At 39.7% G+C, this 14,248-nt stretch overlaps 1 protein-coding gene across 3 annotated transcripts in view; it reads left to right on the plus strand.

Moving 5' to 3' along the window:
* The first annotated feature begins 752 nt into the window (after positions 1-752).
* Positions 753-14,248, plus strand: part of LOC108679880 (nephrin) — a 152,761-nt gene continuing 139,265 nt past the window's right edge. For all 3 annotated transcript variants that reach the window (XM_018168615.2, XM_018168617.2, XM_018168618.2), the window contains exon 1: positions 753-1,402. In XM_018168615.2, coding sequence (XP_018024104.1) covers positions 1,342-1,402 — 61 coding nt within the window. In that variant the 5' untranslated portion in view covers positions 753-1,341. The remainder of the gene's footprint in view (positions 1,403-14,248) is intronic.

Raw genomic sequence — 14,248 nt, forward strand, 5'->3', positions numbered from 1 at the left:
TTAATGTGCCATGACTCCCCGCGTCTGAAAAAAATAATTCCTCCGGGCTGGTAAAGTACAGATTTAGCATGAGCCACAGTATGAAAAATTGAATTATTTTGGAAGGATTGTGTTTTTGGAGTGGTGGTTACAACTAATGCTGCTGGTATGAATTATTTCTTATTTATCAAATTCGTGATAAATGCGGATTAATTTAATCTTGTATTTCACCTCACTTAAGGTCCTTTATCGAAATAATATGTTAAAATTATTTACATATTATTAAAGTTGTTTTCAACGGTGACCGTCAAATGCAACGTGTCACTTGTATTTCCTGGCCAGATTTTCGTGGTTGCCGAATCTCGACCTCAAGGAAAACCACCGACGACTGCTTCCCATGAGATGAGAATTATCTTCTTCACAGGAAATTGCCTTCACGAACGATTTCTCCGTTGCAAGCTTCATAGATTTTCTAAAATCGTGTCTGCACTCAACTTAAATCATTCCTTCATTGGTTAAATTTATTGTTTTTGATACTATTGCGAAGGTTTCTATGCCTAATTTCAGTTAATGTGGTACCGTATATAAATCATAGAATATCTTAGGAGTTCAAAATTATAAGTCTAATGCTGATCAGAAACATTTAAATTCATAGTTTAAATTAGTAGTTACTTAAGATACAGTACAGTTTTAAAGTTTTGGTTTGAGTGGTTTTGTCATAGATTTGTTATTATATGTGTTTTCTATGCTTAACTTTGGCTTTCTACTTGTGCAGATGATGCGCATTGTAACAAGAGTTTCATGCTACATAAGCGAAACAATGTTGAATGATTAGCTAAATAATCAACAAATGAATTGTATCAACTTTTCGGACCTTGTGAATAAGCCTGAAAATTGCTGCCTTAATATTGATCAAATGATTTAAATATAGTCGTCTTCAGGTGAAGCGGTTGAATGTACTTTTAAACACAGATCATTTCTGAAATAATTTGAACGAGTTGAAAATCGAATTTTTGTAATAAAACTTCACAGGGACTTGAAATTCACCCATGAACTATGAAATGAAATTTGTTGGTGCTGCGATAATTTAGATAGACGTTTGACGTTTGTATTTAACGCTGCTAAACGGGGTGGTCGCCAGCCTTCTGCTGCTTGAACGTTGTTTGCGTTATCGAGGGAGCGCGAGAAAAATTTATAATCACTCTTGCCGTTTTGAGTATAGAATCGCTGTGAGTATTATCGTAATTACGAGCGTGTTGGAAAAAGCGCGGGTTTTGTGCAGTGAGGTTGAGTGTAGTGCAAGTAAGTGGTCGTCGCTCCTCATGGAATTATGGTAGAAGCTTCGTCATCACACACGTCACAATGAGAGCGCGAAGAAACTGGATTTACTTTGCTCTCCTCCTATGCTGCGCTGCGCATCTTGGTGAGTATTTTTTACGTTTGAAATTTTCTAGAATTTGTTACTGCTACTTCGGTAACGACTTCACTAGCCTTCCTCAGTGCAATTCTAGTTCTTTTTCATAATCATTGTTATGTTGAAAAATTATATTAAATTTAATGCTACAGAGTTCGATATGATGAAGGGCCAGACTTAGTTAGGATAAAATTTTCGTTGATAAATGTTTTGCTAGAGCTACTAAATGTAAATTTATAGCTTAAATGTTATGCATGCATAAGTATTCGAGTATTTTAAATATTTTAAGCTTTTCATAGTAAAATAGAAAAATTTTGCGAGTCCATCGGGTTCCAATTACGTTGATTTAAATTTCGACTAAGATTCTGTATTACCACTTTTAACTTGAAATCTTGCTCTGCTCCAGTAATTAGGTGATCCATTCTGGGATGTATTTAGGCATAATAATTGCCAAGGATATCAGTACTTTTATCTCGAGTTACTCGCAGCAAGCCATCGTAGCTTTTTATCTGGTACTCTCGTGACCGTAATTGGTTGTGGTGTTGGTCGCAGATCTCTTTGGCCACAAGACGATGTTTTTCTGGCTGGCCATGTGGTCCGCTTCTATCTCGAGGAATTCCTGCACATCACTGAGCAGTATTTTCTACTTAGGGATAACCGGCGCCGACACTCAATGGGGCTCTAAATGAACTCGATATGGGAGTCGTCTATAATTCGCTGTGTAAACCACGTACGTGAGAACACGCTTCTTGTGTCTCAAGCCGACGCGCACAAGCGCTTCATGGTGTCTATTGCTGCACGTCTTATTCTTATCTCGCCCTTGCTGAGTTTTATCTTGTTCAATAGGCGTTGGCGGCCGACATCTGATGCTTTAGTGTGATTTAGTACCCGTGTTAGACTGCGTGTTTACTTCGATGCTTTATCCGCCGTAAAGTTGCTCGTCTTCTCGATACGAGGGGAACTTTGTGGTGGGCTCTTCCCCGAAGGGTGACGCGCACGATCCGTCAGTGCCTAGATTCTGAGGATAGCGTGGCATGAATGCTAGACACTTTATTTGTCTTTCATCATTATGTTGAATTTTGTTTGGTTTTGTGCAATGTAATACTCAGACTGTGTTTATACATTTCAATCAATTCAAATCTAATTTTCTAATCTATTATTTTGGACGAGGTTTTTTTCACCCATGTAAAATTGTAGATACGTATTGAAAAATTTCATTCCCCTCTGAGTGTATTAACAAGTTTTCTCGTTAAATTTTCGTCTAATTGAATGTAATTTGTCCTTTACATTGAATAATTATTTTGTAATTGCTCAAAATATCTTGCTATTCCTTTCCCGCACGCAACAAAAACGCCTGCAGAACGAAGCTGTCGGGGACAACGCGCACATGCAGCCTCATGAGGTCTCTATTGAGCCACGGCACCTGCATGCGTGCCGGGGAAGAACTGTCATAAAAATCATCGCTTTCTATCTCCTTGTATATTATGTACGAGCGCCTCGCACTTCCGCGTCGCGTGGCAATTTACAACATTCATGCATTACAACGGGGCGCCGAGAGCGAGATCCACCGCTCCCGGCAGTTGCTAACTGCTCCCAAATATGAAATAAAATTGCCACTTTAGCTTCCTCCCTTCCATATATTGTTGCAAGTCCCAGAAATATTTGGGTCTCTCGTTAAGTCGAGTAAAGGCTCAAGGGTACCAAGGAAGCTTTTGGTGCTTGTGTTATTCCCTGGACAATTATCTCAAAGGTCCTCACAAGGACCCGTATGAGTGCTTCTTTAGTCACGCTAATGGAGTGACTGAGGTCTTGATGCTTCATGCCACCGCTGCTTTCATTACTGCTCGCATAAAGTTACTTTGTGTAGCCTAGCTATTTTGCTTCTTCTATTTCCTGTTCTCGTTTTCTGGTTTTGCCAGCTGCCTGCACCTAAAAATAAATTAGTATTAATAGTTAGCGCCTGCATACGCTCATCTGAACGTAACCGTTACAATTTTAATTTCAATATTTGAATCCAATAAATTTAGTGAATATATATGAACTTAATGAGTTTTATTCCATCGTGTCTCAAAAATAGGAAACCCAAAAACGCATTTTGATGCAATACTTTTCATGAGTTCAAGCTGCCTTCTCAGGTTTTGCATTTTATTTTTAGATCGTAACTAAGCAAACTAGTTATTTATTAAATCAAAATTCGGACTTGAGCACCAATCTAGAAGCCATAAGAAGCCGCTTTTGTGCGTAATTGCATATCAAATTACCGTCATCTTAAGGTGTTAAAGGCCAAGGCGCCTGGTGAGTGATATAATTATCCATCTAGAAACCTTTGATAATATCCTATCAGATTATGATTCAACTGATCGTGCACAACTCGTATGATATGACAATGTTATAAAACTAGCACCGATACTAGCACTGATATAGATGGCAGAATTTCTAACGACGATTCACTGACATTTTCGTGTGAATGAATCGAATGTACACTGTCGCGCAGGGCTTGAGCCGAAGACAGCTTTCTCAGGTCAATTTTGTGAGCGAGTGTCACGTTCTGCTGCTGCTCCTCCTGTGGCAGATGGCACGGGTGTTCATCTTGCTAACTGTAATGTGGCATTGCAACCCTCGTCCCAAATTGCAACGATGTTTACTCGGATTTGCCCTCCGTGATTCATGGCCACGGCATCGTTACCCTCTAGTGAAACTCCGACTTCTCTTGTACGGTATCGTTCACTCCTGGTATCAGTTTTGAGTGAAATTGAACGGTAAGGATTTTTTACTGTCCTGACCATTAATGAAATTCTTTTTTTTTGCCATTGATGTCAATAATTTTCGTTTTAAATCTTCTCACGCGATCGAGCAGCGTTTAAAGTCAATCTTGTTCAGGAATAATGTATAAATTCAATTAACAGCCTAGTGCAGCAGCATTTCTTGCGATTCATTCGTTTGGTGTATGAAAAAGAATTAGCCCAATGGGTAATAAATGCTTACAAGTGGTGAAAATGATTCGTGTCGATAGGTTATGTTGCTGACTCAACGTAAATGCGACTAGCATAACAGCTGCCGTCTGTGAAAATGTTCTCTCACAGCTGCGCTCCGTGTCTGCTCCGGTACTCTAGCCTATATCAACGAGATGGCTCAAGCAAAGCAATTTATTGCTCTTGATACTCTTGTCGGGCAATGCCAGCTTTTCTGCCCAGTATAAATGAAGGCCTTGGTGTCTATGATTCATGAGGGCCGGGAATTTCTTCATTTAAATTGATACTGAACAGGATGCAGTGAACTTTCATTTATTTTTTTTTTTCATTGGGGTTTGCTCACTGCAAAATTTTTCTTTCGTAGTCTTCTACAGGCCTCAAAATAAAACCGTATCTATAGATTTTTTTCTGCCAGTGTACTAAGTTAAAAATTCTTCAGTTACTCTACCAGTCAATTTGATGGGATGGCAAAATTGTCTACTTCCTGCACCTTTAAATAAGATAAGTTTTTTTTAACTTCTGCGGTTTTTGAATTGACTAAATTGGGATAATTAGACGCCTGCGCAGGTTTTCCATTTACTTAGATGAATTCGCTCGCAAATCGACCACTTTTCGGGAAATCGCTCAAGTTCTGAACGCCGAGCTCAGCAATGATTCATTGGTAAACTTTTGCCCGCCTCAGGGATGCGTCAATATGCCAAGCGATGTTAGTGCAGCATAACGTATGGCAAAACTTGCGCTAAATTTCCTCAGAATGCCTTGCGTTTACGATTAACATGAGGGTTGCCTGCCTATTACAACAGCGGATTGCGGATTTGGCAAAAATTTCTCATTCCCTTCTGCAATTGAACAACAATCCAGAAAGTTTCGATATTTTTTTTCTAATTTGCACAATTATTTCAGTTAATTACAGGATACGGTTTTCCCTTAAAAAATTCGAAATATCATTAACCGATCATTCTTTTCGTTGATTATGATTGCTGACAAATGTTGCAATGTAAAAGTTTCTGCACGAAAGAATATTTTTCAGGAAAGTATTAAGGAAAACTTGAAAATTCTGGTTGAATTGCAAGAGCACTAGCTAGCGTTACTATAGAAATATGGTGTATACTACTTGAAAATATTATAAAAGCAGTTACTTCGTGTTTATGACGTCAAATTGAAATAGCTAGATGTTTTATCTAGTAAAAATCCAAACTTTGATTAGTCAGGGCATCGAGAATTTGTATGCCAGTTCAGTTATGCAGCTCCATAGCGCATGAAAAGCCTGCTGGGACGCAAGCTTCTATCTCAGCTGTACTGGCAAATGGCCGGCGCACGAGTAATTAGACTCCTCGAGAGAATCTTAATAGAATAATCTAGCTCACGCTGCCGGCTCAAGAGACTTGGCCGGTCGAGTTAGAGTGTGGGTGTTGGAGCGTGAGAACGAGGCTACCGCGGACTGCATCACTTTCTGGACGAGCTCTTCCAAACGTATTCTTGTCATGATACTTTCTGACGAAATGAAGAAAAATTGAAGGCTGTGGTTGTGATTTTTTTCTGCTTGGAATGTATAGTTAGTGAGAGTTTATGAAAGAAAATTTACAAAAATTACTTATGGGGATACCATATCGAAGTATGTTGTGAGATTATGTGGTTTAATTAAAAACAATCAATGACCATGAACTAATCAACGATTATCATTATCAATGCCATTTGTGAACGCCTGGAATCCTATGCACTTAGTGTCACAGGAACACTAATGCCACGCGTGTGTTGTTAAACGTATTAAATCTCACATTCAATCATGAGCCTCGACAATTTGCATTGTTCTTGTCTCTGTCGCCATTGAGGTGCATCGCTTCTACGAAGCAGTCCTTGATAGCACGAGTCGCCGTGTTGTATTCACGAATAAGATTGCCAGTTGGGGGTCGTCTTGTACCAGCAGGTGTCGCTTTTGTTTCCTAATCTCCGGCGAAAACAGTCCAAGGGAACGCAGCAGGATTCTTTTCTTGAAGCAGGATGGCTTCTCTCAACCCGGTGCTACGCCCCTGACGTGCCTAAATGGCGTGAAATCTTGACGCTCATCTCAAAAGAACTGGCGATTAAAATTAGCTGATCGCATCGGTCGACCGGAAGTTCTTTCTGTGGGCTTTTATTACTCTGTCGCATTCTGCTCAACTCATTTGCTTTGATTTTGCTCGTGTTCTATGTTGGTTGTATGTCATCAGTACTCATTGTCGCGGCAAGAGGTCGTCAGATGAAAAAAAATATTCGTTCTAAGGGAAAACATCACTTCTATAATGCCGAGGACCCATTCGATGTTTCAATTGTGTCACCATCATTGCAGGATAAATTAAATTGTTTACATACCATTACATTTTAATGTTCGCATTTTCATAGGTAGTTACTAGTTAGTTGCATTACCATTAATCTGCGATGAGACAGGTCGTTAGAGTTCTCGATAATATCAATTTATCTTGAGCTTGCACATTCTAAACCTTTTTTGATATGATGAGAGAAATTCCATGGCGAGGAGCACATTGAACAGGTCGCTGCTCACTTAAACTTCTCACTAAGTTATAATTGGCATTTGCCACTATGCAATGGGCCCGCGCGACACCGCTTATAGGTTAGGCCTCCGCACCGTACGTTCGGAAAGCGGCTTCAAGATTTTTTATAAAGCTATTATTTTTTAAAGAGAGTTTATGCTCACTATAGAATAATGATGCGCCACTACTGACAATCAGGATTTCACTTGCACAGTAAGTATAGAAGGTGTTTTCGATAATACTATGTTCCTCCGTCGATGTTGAGCGCTGAGATTACGCAGGATTACAGCGTGACATGAATTTGCACTCACTTTTTTGTATATTTCTTTAGTTCCTTTTCGAACTAATGAAATAACTGATCTTCAGTGAAGAATTTATTTTGCAGATATCATCCAAGTCTACCAAATTACTAGGTATCATGATTCAAGTTCTAGTATTACTGTCCCAACTGACCTCTTGTATGAAGACAGAATTGGTTATATAAAAACTATTCGTTGCGTCCGGCACGACTCACGTGAACAGGTAGGAGTTTCTCCTGCGGGCCTTCATTCGTAGATCTAGTCGACAGGCATTTATTTATCTCGGATTTTTCTGCCGTCTTTGTTTTATTCTCGTATGAGACATCGTGGGACAGGAAGTCGAGGTGTCGAGTCTGGAGGAAGCTGACCCACTGACAGAAATGGTTGCCGAAGAGATATCCTGTCTCAGGAATGAAATAGATGACCAGGTATAATTTTAGCCCTCGGAAAATGCAGAATAATGAGGATGTTAAAGCATCCAATTATATTGAAAGATTAATATTAGCCTCAAAAAACCTTCCATGAATGGCGATGATGACGCTTGGGGTGCTTTGCGCGTCATCAAAATGTTGACTGCGTACTTGTTCATTTGCTAGCCAATCTACGTTATCGATCTTGTTCATTTGCTAGCCAATCTACGTAACAGACGAAATTATCCTGTTGAACTCTTCATTAATGTGATTCGACTGCATATTTTTTCCTAGTTTCTCTTTTTTTCTTCACTGGCACACTCGAGACTGAGAAGCTCTCACTTTCCTCTGAAGACCACCGGACTGTCTGTTTCCTCGGCAAATTTTTCCATATTTTTGTGTTAATCATGAAAGGTCGCGTGATCCCGAGGCCGCTGCAGGACAGCTTTCCATTTCGTTTGAGGGTCCGACGTGTTTCTTTTTCAGCTCAATGCTTGTTGAGTTTTGTGTTGCCTTTAATACGCCAACAACTGTGGCTCGGCAATCGTTTAGCTGTCTGCCTAACGCTGGCAGACAAGCACGCACGCATTCAGGCGGAGAATAAATTGATGGTGGTCATGTTATCGCTGAATGCAGTCTGCGAATTATTTTTGAACTGCTATGTCGATTTGTTCATCGATGTACTGCATTTCCTTGTTTTTTTCCCTCGTTTTTCTTCCATTGTGTCCATTACAAGCAGCCCATTTCGTAGCAGCCAACATTACAATATAATTCATGCCCAGTTTGATAAAAAAACAGTTCTTTTCGATACCAAAAATTGATTTATTTAGATCGTCCAAATTTGTACGCCATAACTTGTGTTCAGATAATTTTCCCGTTAAAATTCTTGATTATATATCTGATTCATCTTGCTTCTGAGGGCTGCCAGCAATTTTTCAGAGTCTAGTTTCAACTCGTTTTACGCGAGTTAAAACATCCAGCTAAATTTACCTTATCTTATTGAGCACATCTAAAAGTGTTTCCATTGCGAGCTTTGAAACGAAGTGGATTAAATGTTAGCTTGAATGCTGCTGCTGCTGTGGTTTTCCATTCATTTCAAGTTCATGCACGTAGAATGCCGATGGAATCGTTGCAGTCCAACTTGAATCGAACCAGTGGTTGGAAATTAAATTCTCGGATACTTTTTGCATTGGAAAGGTTCGCTTTTTCTTGCATGCGTGTGAGATTTCCACGCGTCATTGGATACCAGTTTTGCCTAAGTACACGTTGTGGGGGGCCGAGTAATTTGATCTTGGTAGCTTGTAAACATATGCGCACTGTTGATCTAGTCGTGCGTTTTTCAACATCCTGAGATTAAGTTGTATTCATTTAGATAACCACAGATCGAGTATCGTAGAAAATCAGTTAACATGATGTTTTTTATTATTACGAGTTTATTAACCGATAAGCACCATTAGTGTGTGAATTGTATATTTTCCTAATATAAGAAATACTTTTACCGCATCAAATTCCCAACTTCTTACCACAACAATTGTCCTTGAATTTTATACCATTTTTGAATAAAATTCTACTACCTACTGTTTACAAATATGATTTACTTTATATTAATATTTTATCCTATTGAATACAAATATTATTATTATCCTGTCCTGATTAATTCAGCTCGATTATTCGATGTTTCGCAATTTGCGAATTTATAGAGCATTGCAATAAACTTGCATTTTGTTGCATTAAATAGCTGGACCTGCACTCACGTCTAATTAATGTTTTCATTAAATCCGTAAAGTTTTTGTTGGGCAAGTTGCGTTCGCTGATTGCGCCGAGCTTTGCGCAGCTTTTCATTTTATATATAATAGTAATCGTTACAACTCCATTTCCCTTCTAACCGTTACCTGTCGTGAAGAGTTTATTGCTGCGGCCAAAGCTATATAATTACGAACCTAAGGGTGGCTCGTTGCTGTGGTCTGTTTTGGTTCTGGAACCGAACGCCATGATTTCTTCTCCACGCCGGACAGGCCGTTTCTGTTGGTCGCGGAGATGGGATTCGGTATGAACACATTCTCATTTGCATAGAATTCTGGCTACTCGAATTGTTCTCGGCAAGTTGCTGTTACCAAAACAAGAATCGCATTAAAATCGGGATATGTATTCGCAATGTTAACGACCAGCAATGCCTTGCGTATCGGACGGTTTGCTTGTTCTCTTTGCTCTGAATTCGCGGATGGTATTTCTACGGTGCAAGCATCGATTCAAGCTCGGTCGCGATAATCATCGATTTAAGCGGAGTGACCAGTATTGTGCAAATGCTCATGTAATATATACTATGGAGGATGAAAATGATTGAAGAAATTAATATTTTTCTTCAATTAATAATATTATTATTATTTATTATAATAACAATATTATATTATAATAAAAAATAATTATTTTCTCTTTCAGTCAAACCAAATGCATATTAAACGTGAATACATTGATAAGGATTTAATCAATCGATATAACTCCAAATATGCCTCACCAATTCCTCCATCAAGTATGCGTTAAATGGTTGGGTATGAAGTTTGTTGTTCTCTGTCTGCCCTAATGGCCGACATGTTCATGGCGCGGGCTCTCATCGACTCAGCGTGTATTTTGTCTCGGCCAATTCCTGAACAAGTTCCCCTTTGAGTTTCCTGCGTTTACGCGCTAGCGTTGTATTTATGACTCTTTTCCTGTGAGTCACTCAGGGCGTACATCGCTCGGATGTAGAACCAGTTCGATGGCATGTTTATCATCTCCATTACGAAGAGGAAGCGTCGTCCGCTTGCTGCTCCTTCGCCACGATTGACAGTATCGCTCACGATATTTTGAGCGCCATACACTACTTTGAAACTTCTTCCAAATTGTTCTTTCTGCAAAATTAGATGCTTTTGAAATTCATAATACTCTAATTACTATACTAATTGTTAATGTTAATTGTTTTACTGAAATAATATAAACTGGTGCAGTACTATTAATTTGTAAAAAAATAATTTCAATTTTCATTTCACCTTCGTCATAAGACCTCTAAAAATCTAGGATGCATGTTTTAATCAAGTTCGGTTTTATTTAAAATTTTCTAGAATTTATTATGGAACTAACTTATGTTTGCTATTTTTATTGGGTCACTCATGAGATCTACCGTTACTCCATATATCCGCCATCGTTTTGAACGTGCCCGCAGCTGCAAGCATATATAGCCTCGGGCACACAGGCCACAACTAGAATGCATTATTGGAGCATTATCGGCGACTTCAATAATGGAAGCTGGCCGTCCTTAATTCGGGCATGACTTTTTAGTGTGGTTGTAGGAGAGCGTCGGGCCAATGATGGGCATAGCATGTGGCTGGCGGAAGCGAGAAGGGAACGTTGCTCGACGCTAGGGACGATCCTGGGCCTTCCAACCGCTAAAAGCCGCTCACATAATGCCTCCTGTACGAGTCCCAACCGCTTTTTTGGTGGCCGTTTCGTTTTCTTTTTCTTGAACTCAACTGCGATTGTTCCGAAGACCTCCTCCATTGCTCCCATTGTTTCGGTGTGTTGCTTTGTCTGGCTCTCCTTAACGAGTCCTTAAACTATTTAGAAACTCTATTCTTTCACTTTAGCTCCATATGGTACTTTAGACTCCTCGTGCTCATAGATGTTGTTAGAAATACGTATTCACTTGAGACATAGTGATTTTGTTGTTGAATTTTATGAAATTCATTATATTTAATTTCATTGAAATATTTCTCCATGAAAGGATTGGATTATATTCCTAATAATTTTTGGATATGAAGACTTGTGTGCTATTTTGTCGGCTGTGTATCAGTTTTATCATCTTCATGCGAGTAGTGAAAAAGGATAATGCATCTCAAATTAATGAATTTCCAGGAAAGATGGAGGTTGATTACAATTCAAAGGTTTTCTAAGATATTATTTGAACGTACTTTCTTTCAAGTTTCTTCTGATACAATTAATAGGTTTAGCTAGTGCTTGAATTTTTGTTCGCAAAACGTAAAGATTGATTCATTCGTCTCGATGATCTTTTTGAGCAATAATTAGTTCACCCATTTGTCACATTGTTTGCTTATTCCTCATTTTGTTCAGAAATGCAGCAACATACACCCTCTTAACAGCTTTTCAAGGGATCAATTACGACACATGATCTTCTTTCGACCGAACGCTCGATCGAATCCATTGTACCACATTGCTCTCTTCTTCCCTTCCCCAATTTACATGATTCGATTAAGTAACATGTGGAAGTTTCGAGTAACAAGATTTGTAGGGAGTGGCTTTATTTTCTCCAACCACCCCTGCCTTCATAATCGAATAGCCCTTCATGATACGCGTAAAATTGTATCAACATAATGGCAGCTCTCTTTCTGCGACCAGCCGGCGTGATCGATAATTATAATTCTGTTCTGTAATGATTCCGGTAGGGTATATATACTTCATGCACCACCGTCATGGTGTTATTGTAGGGTTTACCCTGATGAGACAATTAATGCATTTAAATGTAATTTTTATATATATGTATAACTGAAATCTATTCTTTGCCATTAATTTTCATGTACTTGCAACTCAACTCACCGACTTTTCTGTAAGGATTCAACGTTAGCTTATTCCTGTAATGATGAACTGCATGGTCACGGTTGAGGGGCATCATTACCGTAGTTTGAGCAGAGGATTTATTCTATTAATAAATAATTACTGTAGAGGCTTCATCAGGACATCATTGATTACTTCATCTCTCTGTGGATCAGAGAATTATTTTCGTTTGAGGAACGAAAACAATCTAATTAGAGCTCGGAGTTTTAGGCTGTTTGCTTTGAACATTATAAAGCTCTATTTGATCTTTAGATTGTTTCTTCCTCGAATTTAATCGTAGCGATAAAGAAAAAGGAAAAAAGCGGCCTTTGGCAGCTTTGCTACCGTTGACCTTGAGTAATGCAGCAGCCAGCTGGGGTAGTCTGCCTGTATTCAATCGTAGCACCTGTCTCTTATACACNGCACAAATGGAATAGCACCGAGGCTTCCTGCTGGAGATCGGTGGACTTGCTTCCCATCTTTTTTATGACCGAGCGCGCACATTCGTTGTCCGTCATGAGTCGGATTGTCATGTCGTGGACCTCCAAAAACTCCAGTGATTTGACTACTGCCCGGACTTCCAGTCGGTTGATGTGGAGCAATGACACTTTTTAATTTCTCGTTCTGCAAATTAATATACGTGTTGTGGGATAAGACCGATTCACAGTTTCACACATGTGGAGTGTTATTTTGTTTGGAACATTAAACATCGGCCAGTCATTTATTTAAATTGATCCGATCTTTGAATTTTGAATTGCCTGGTTTACGTTCTTAGTATCACAATAGCGAAATTGGTCGTTTGAAAAGAGGGTGCTAGACGCTTGCTTTTTATGACCTCCATTTAATGGACTAAAGAATTTTTTTACTTTGCATGTCAGCTCTTTTTACTAGTCAGCTTTATTTCATCAGTAAAGTATGTTGATTACTTCAAAATACTTTATTTTCAGTTAAGTTCAATTCACGTAATTAAGCCTAAGCTCAGTTATCTCATATTTAAATAATAAGAACTTCTGGAAATGGCCGATAGTTCACAGATTAAGTGTGTGAGTTGTAAAAAGGCTGATGTATTATATTTAGCAGAGACAATGCCATCAATTGTTAGAGGTTCTTTGTGTGCTTCGGCAGTTATTACTTGCATCATGCAATCACGAGCGCCAACATCGACTGCAGTATGAGTGCTCAAGGCAGTTCCCATGCATGCGTGTACAATGGATGCAATAGTTCATTTATGGAATTGTGCTGGTGCCGAAGTGTCAGGTTTCGTGAGGGTGCGCACGTGTTTAACGCGAGCGCTCATCCAAACAATGGCTGCTCACCAGCCCTCCCTTACACAACAGGTGGCTTGGTCGCACGCTAGGAGACATGGCGCGCTACTGCTTCGGTCGCTCGTGCTTTTCACCTCCTCTGCTTTGGTCGTCGGTGCTCTTCACCTTCTAGAATCCCCGCTCTATTGCTTCGGTCGTCGGTGCTTTTCGCCTAATCGACCTCCAGCTCTACTGCTTCGGTCGTCGGTGCTTTTCGCCTCATGGACTCAGCTCTCTACTTCTTCTGTCGTCGGTGCTCTTTGCCTCCTTGACCTCCAGCTCTACTGCTTCGGTCGTCGGTGCTTATCGCCTCATGGACTCAGCGGTCAGCGCTCTATACTGCTTCTGTCGTCGGTGCACTTCACCTCCTCGACCTACAGCTCTACTGCTTTGGGCGGCGGTGCTTTTCGCCTCCTAGACCGCTCCGTCCCACTGCTTACGTCTACTGTGTTCTGTCTCGCCTGAGGCCTTTTCTTATCAAATTTACAGTTCATAATTTTTGTCACGTTTTTACGCTTATATGCGGTTTAATGGTTTAGTTCGATGCTAAATCGCAGTCCTCTAGGTTGTCAGTTACTTATCTCAGCCAAAACAAGCCCTCATTGAGCGATGAAGGAGGGCCTCCATCGATGAAAAGCACATCGAGCAATGCGTTATTTTTGGCACTAACTACGGTAGGTAATCTAGAAAGTTGCAAAACAATTCGGTGAAAATTGCGGCCACTGTCCCGCCTACTAACTTCTATTAGTGCTGCT

This window comes from Hyalella azteca, unplaced genomic scaffold (genome assembly GCF_000764305.2).
Source record: "Hyalella azteca isolate HAZT.00-mixed unplaced genomic scaffold, Hazt_2.0.2 contig11639, whole genome shotgun sequence".
NCBI lineage: Eukaryota > Metazoa > Arthropoda > Malacostraca > Amphipoda > Hyalellidae > Hyalella > Hyalella azteca.